The sequence below is a fragment of the Scatophagus argus genome, chromosome 7, assembly GCF_020382885.2.
Source record: "Scatophagus argus isolate fScaArg1 chromosome 7, fScaArg1.pri, whole genome shotgun sequence".
NCBI lineage: Eukaryota > Metazoa > Chordata > Actinopteri > Scatophagidae > Scatophagus > Scatophagus argus.
In genome coordinates this window covers 25,353,567-25,360,112 of record NC_058499.1, presented here as the reverse complement: position 1 = coordinate 25,360,112, position 6,546 = coordinate 25,353,567, and the positions used below count along the sequence as shown (strand labels likewise).

General features: G+C 40.1%; 1 protein-coding gene across 1 annotated transcript; it reads left to right on the top strand.

Annotated features, from left to right (window-relative positions):
* Nucleotides 1-1,371: 1,371 nt before the first annotated feature.
* LOC124062495 (zinc finger protein 572-like) lies at nt 1,372-4,582 on the top strand. The gene is made up of 3 exons (XM_046395290.1): nt 1,372-1,561; nt 1,610-1,885; nt 3,481-4,582. Exons 2-3 carry the CDS (start codon nt 1,708-1,710, stop codon nt 4,368-4,370), a joined length of 1,068 nt encoding a protein of 355 aa, XP_046251246.1. The 5' UTR covers nt 1,372-1,561; nt 1,610-1,707; the 3' UTR covers nt 4,371-4,582.
* The last annotated feature ends 1,964 nt before the right edge of the window (nt 4,583-6,546 follow it).

Here is a 6,546-nt window from a genome sequence, read left to right as displayed (position 1 = left end):
CACACTGTACAAGCAGCAAGAGAAGGCACTTCATATGGTGGGAGCTCACGCACTCCAAGTAACCAGAAATTCAAAGACGTCATCTAATACCAACAAACGGCTCAACAAGAACACAAAAATACCAAAATAACACCAAAAATATAAGGAATATGTTTGATTTTTTTAAAAAATTATTCATTGTATATTTATTATTCACTGTAATATATTGAAGCCTATTTTATTCTCTATTGCATTATAGTATTTTAACCATTATTTTGTAAATTTTGTAGAATTTGTTTGAATTGCTATATTGTATTTACAGTAACATTACCATCATACCATCAGTATTATTACCATTATCTTGCCACTGCACCTTATATACCCATTTATCTTATCTTGTGTTTTTTTTTAAAGTGTCCTTTAAGTGTATTTTTATTCTGTTTTTCTACTTACGTATTTAATGCTATTGTATTTTTATTGTGCTATTGTATTTTTATTGTATTCAAATATACCAGACTGCTATGACAACCTAATTTCCTTTCGGGGATGCATAAAATCATCTATCTATCTATCTATCTATCTATCTATCTATCTATCTATCTATCTATCTATCTATCTGTCTGTCTTAAAAAATAAATACAGCATTTAGTAAAATGTTTCATCATTCTGATGGTCAGAGAGAAAAGCTTTTTCTGACTGAGTCCATGTTGGACTTGTGGCCCTGAGGCGTTTGCGTGTGCATGGAACCTTGAACACTGGATTACTGGAGTAGTGAGGATGCTTCATAATCCTACTGATGTTGGTGTCATTTAGGGTAGTTTAACACCCCCTTGTGGACAAATGTGGAAAAACACCTCTATTAAGCAGTATTGTAGCTGTAACCAGCATGAGGTTCATCACTTTTCGTTCACTGGGCAAGTTTGGATAACATTTAAGTAATACAAAGCACTTTTTCAGATAATCTAATTGTATTACACTGCAGGGAACTAGTTTTACTGCGTTCTAATTGATATTATTGTATGTCTTCTTAAGACTTAAGCTGCGTAGGCTACTGTAAATTGATCACCCAATTTCCCCCAGGGATCAATAAAGTATTCTGATTGTGACTCTGATTCACATCAGCTGCCATATTTTACATATTTCCTATGTAAAATAATTTATTTTATTTATTAAGTCTGAATGCTTATCTGTTGCAGTCTGTACTGTGGTACAGCTATGTATGCTTTAAAGGAAGTACTATATAGCAGGAGGAACTTTTAATTCTTTTTTTTCGGTTACTATAGAAACTACATTACCTGCTTGGTGTAAAGCAGACAATGGGACTCCTCAGAGAAGTGTGGTATGTAAAACACTTTTTCCATTATGATCAATGATGTGTTCTCTGACAGAATAACAATAATTCAAGGGAAGATACAAGAAGCAGTTAGGGTGGTTGCGAGGCGCTCATACTGACGGTACTCCGGTTTTTAGCTGGATGGATGGACTTCTGCCTAGATGGCGGTAATGCGCCTTAAACGCTAGTTGCTCTAAGCCATTAAACACACAGAAGAAGAAAAAGAAGCACGACAACAGTCAGCCTGGCAGCACCGTGAGCAGCACCGTGGGAAGCACCGTGAGCAGCACCGTGGGAAGCACCGTGGGCAGCACCGTGGGCAGCACCGCTTCCAGCGTCGCACCAAGCGGGAGGAGTGAGAAACGGCCACGCTAACATCGCTTTTCACCGCCCCGATGAAAATGTCCACGATTCAAACGCTGAGAGCTTTTGTTAACCAGCGACTGACTGCGGCTGTAGAAGAGATCTTCGGGATGCTGGAAACCACCATAGCAAACTACGAAGGAGTGATAGATCACCAGCGCAGGCTGCTGGAGGATGTTGTCAAGCCTGACGTTCACACAAACACAGCAGGTCCGTGGACGCCTCTTTAGTCGTTATTCCGAATTCACCGGCTTCGTTGAAATCACAGCTGACGCCTTTTACGTTGTGTCACACACTCCTGGCGGAACAGCTGCAGTGACACGAGTGTCAGTTTGTTAGCAAAAAGATGTTAGCCTCCCGCAGATGTGTTAAATTAAATCCGATTACCTTCACAATAAAGGCGCAGTTACTGTTGGCATTTTTAATTAAAGCTACTTATTCCAATATTTCGGGGGAACAATTGGCATTTTTTTTGTTTTTAATAAAAACCTTCTCTCCTGAAATAGTAAGAGTATTTTTTTTTTTTGGATGCAACTTCAAAATGTCAAAAGTGCCCCTCTAGTGGCTTGACACATGATCTGAGAAATTTAAAAGCCAAATAACAGCCAAGGAGTGTCAGTGAAGGAGCCACCGCCACCTGTGAGTAAGTGTTCATGCAGGAGAAGAGAGCGCACTCATCTCTTTGTATGACTAAAGCATATTTGTGGAGGACCCACTCATTGGACTTTTTCAGGGATCTATTTGATATGAACTCAGACACCAGACCAGTTTACCAAATTTTACCACTAGGCGTCGCGCTTGACTCAGTTGCTACCCCTGTTGAGCCGATGAATAAGTGTGTAGTGGCACCACAGACCATCATTATTTCTTACAACAACCGCTGAAAGTAAATTTTCTTTTTCAAAATTTTAATCAGACTAAAACGACTTATGACAGTGTCCACATTTCAAATCAGTGGGAGAACCTTTAAGCACATGCACTGGACTGGACATGCAATACCGGAAACCTGCCCAACACAAACTATTAAACAGTTATGAGTTATGAGTTCGTTATGAAATACAGTAAGTAAGGTGAAGATGACGCAGGATGCATAACGGTGTAACCACTGGTGCAATCACTGAAAAACTATTTGAGACTCATTGCACAAAAGCCAAATAGAATTTAATAATTATAGACCCATAATTTAATAATTATATGTAATTTCATAACTTTTTAACTCAGCATGTCTCTTCTAAAGGTATAGTAACTTCAGACAATTTCAACTTCGCTCTCTACAAAACACCTCTAGCATCTCACTCATCTTGCCAGCGGACATCAATGGTGGACACACAATTATGACCTGTATGTGGCTTTAAGATGGTCACACTCGTACCCCATAATATTAGAATAGGTATCCTAAAAATACTTGCAACATAAGTTCCTCCCAAACACATGATTATTGCTATTGGTCATACTGTATCCAGAAACGCTGCAGCAGACACTTTGCAGTTAAATGATACATGTATGCAATACATTTTTTGTTTTAAGTAATCTAAATCATTTCCAACAACACATTTGAAGGCGTAGCATTAAAATAGCTGATCAAACATTGCATGTAAGATCACTATTTTCCATCTCTTACTGTCGAAATCTTGCACAAATCATTTTCACATCTTGGAGGAGATGAAAGCAGCTGTCTTTATGAACCTTTGCCATTAGCAGATGCCAGAGGAATGCAAGAATAAAAAGCATGGTTGCTAAATAGCAGATTGCCATTATGGGTTCATATTGATAGCTCTTTGTTTGTATTTCACTTTTACCTTCAGATGTCCAAAAACTGATCGTTAGTAAAGAAGACCAGCAAGACTGGAGCACCGGTCTGGACCAGGAGGACACAGAACTCCCACGCATTAAAGAGGAACAAGAGGAACCCTGGAGGAGTCATGAGGGAGAGCAGATTCAAAGACTGGAGGACAATGATCTCACAAAGTGTCCAATCACTGCTAACTCTGTGAAGAGTGAAGATGATGAAGAGCAAACTCAGTCCTCACAGCTTCTTCTTAAACAGTCTGAGGAGAACACAGGGGTGGAGCCTTCATCTAGCAGCTCAGCTGAACAGAGGCAAATAGAGACTGACAGCAGTCATCCGCTGCAATCTTTATATTATTGTGAATCAGAGACTGAGGATAGTAATGATGTGTGGAAAGAGACAAGAGAACAAGAGTCATGTTCAGACACACTGAAAACTGATAAATCTATAAAATTTAAGAAATCCTACACCCGTGAGAGGCCATTCAGTTGCACAGTTTGTGATAAAAGATTTGGCTGCAAAGGAAATCTGCGTGCCCACATGAGAAGCCACACGGGGGAAAAGCCTTTCACATGCACAGTTTGTAACAAATGCTTTAGTGCAAAGGTCAATATGAAGACTCATATGAGAAGTCATACTGGGGAGAAACCATTCAGCTGCTCAATGTGTACCAAAAGTTTTAGTCAGAAGAAAACATTAGTTATACACTTGAGAATTCATACAGGGGAGAAACCATTTAGATGCTCATTCTGTGGAAAATGTTTCAGTGACAATGGAACTCTGAAGAGACACATTCGAGTGCATACAGGAGAGAAACCATACAGTTGTAGTGTTTGTGGAAGGAATTTTAGTTTATTGTCACATGTTAAGAGCCATAAGTGTGCTGGTGTGAGCGGCAACAAGTGAAGATGCATTATTATACAACCCAAGGTTGTCCAGTGAAATGTTACTTGTCGTCTTTCATTGTTACTCACAAATAAAATGATACTGTTATTAGTGGTGGAGTGTGTTGGAAGAATTGAGTAATGTCATAGTCTGAAGTAAGAAACTGTCTGGGGGCACATCATCAGATACTTGCTGAGGTTGAGAAGGGATCTCACAGGTTACACCATAATGTTTCTACTTGAGTGCTTGAAGTCTGACTGCAAATAGGCAAGAGTTTAAATAAGGGGATGGAATCAATTTTTGAAAAATGGAAAAGGAATAGTAATTTGTTAATCTGAGAACAAATGAGACAGAAATATTATACTTATGCATTTATTTATTCAGGAAAATGATCCAATATTACATATCTGTAAGTTGCAAAAGTATGCGACCTATTAATTTGAAGGCCAAATTAGAGTCCATCTGTTCAGAGGTTTGTCCACAGAATGAGATGAGAATCAGGTGTCATTAGTGCCCTGTTTTATTAAAAAAACAAGAGAAAAAGAAAAACAAAACAGGGAGTCAAAGTCTGATCTTCATAACACATTTGTGGAGGTGTATGATGGCACGGACAAAGGAGCTTTTTTGAGGACCTCAGATGAAGAATTGTCGCTCATCAGCCTGGAAAAGGTTACAAAACCATCTCTGAAGAGTTTGGCCTCCACAAATCCACAATCAGACAGACCGTGCAGATTCTTCTGAGATTCAAGACCACTGTTACCCTCCCCCCAAAATCACTCCAAAAGATACACATGTAATAGTCTGAGAAATCACAAAGGAACCCTTTCTCCTCTCTCACATTGGCTAATGTCGATGTTCACGAATCCACCATTAAGAGAATACTGAACAACCACGGTGTGCATGGCAGAGTGGCAAGGAGAAAGCCACTGCTCTCCAAAAAGAACATTTCTGCCCATCTGTAGTTTGCTAAATACCATGTTGACAAGCCAGAAGACTATTGGGGAAATGTGTTGTGGATGGATGAGGCCAAAATAGAGTTGTTTGGTTTAAATAAAAAGATAAGAATGTTTTGAGACAAAAAAACCCCCACTGCATTCCAACATCAGAACCTCATCCCATCCACGAAATATGGTGGTGGTAGTATCCCTGTTTAGGCATGTTTTGCCTCGTCTGAGCCAGGGTGGCTTGCCATCATTGATCCAACAATGAATACTTAATTATACCAGCAAATTCTAAAGGAAAATGCCTGGACATCTATCTGTGAGGGCGGCACGGTGGTGCAGTGGTTAGCACTGTCACCTCATAGCAAGAGGGTTCCAGGTTCGAATCCCGGTCTGGGCCCTTCTATGTGGAGTTTGCATGTTCTCCCTGTGCCTGCGTGGGTTTTCTCCGGGTTCTCCGGCTTCCTCCCACAATACCAAAAACATGCACATTAGGTTAATTGGCTACTCTAAATTGCCCCTAGGTGTGAGTGTGAGAGTGTGTGGTTGTCTGTCTTTGTGTGTTGGCCCTGCGATTGACTGGCAACCAGTCCAGGGTGAACCCCGCCTCTCGCCCGTAGTCAGCTGGGATAGGCTCCAGCTCCCCCGCGACCCTGACGGATAAGCGGTATAGAAAATGGATGGATGGATCTATCTGTGAGCTGAATCTCAGGAAAAATGGGTCCTGCAGCAAAACCACGACCTAAGGCACAAAAGTCATTCTACAAAAGAATGGTTAAAGAAGAACAAATCAAATTGAAATGTTGTAGAAGGATCTGAAACAAGTGGTTGATGTGAGGAAACCCACCAATATCTCAGAACTGAAGCGGCTCTGTAAACACATGCCAGTGCTGTTTTTGTCATAATAATCATCAAATAATCATCTTGACTGCTTTTCTCCTATTGATCCCCATCAGCTATATTCACTCGTAAATTCATCCAAGCCAATCACATGCCTCTTAGACCTCATCCCTACTAAGCTACTCAAAGAAACTTTACCCTTATTTAGCACCTGTCTATTAGACATGATCAATCTGTCCCTGATAACAGGCTATGTACCCCAGTCCTTTAAAGTAGCTGTAGTCAAACCTCTCCTTAAAAAACACACACTTGAGCCAGAAGTTTTAAGCAACTATAGACCAATATCTAACCTTCCATTTATTTCCAAGATCCTTGAAAGAACAGTCGTCAATCATTTATGTGACTTTCTTCACTTA

Excerpts from the sequence above, each read along its gene's own strand:
- LOC124062495 (XM_046395290.1), top strand. The coding sequence starts at position 1,708 with ATGAAAATGTCCACGATTCAAACGCTGAGAGCTTTTGTTAACCAGCGA. Across the intron at positions 1,886-3,480 it reads CGTTCACACAAACACAGCAG|ATGTCCAAAAACTGATCGTT; the intron begins GTCCGTGGACGC and ends TTTTACCTTCAG.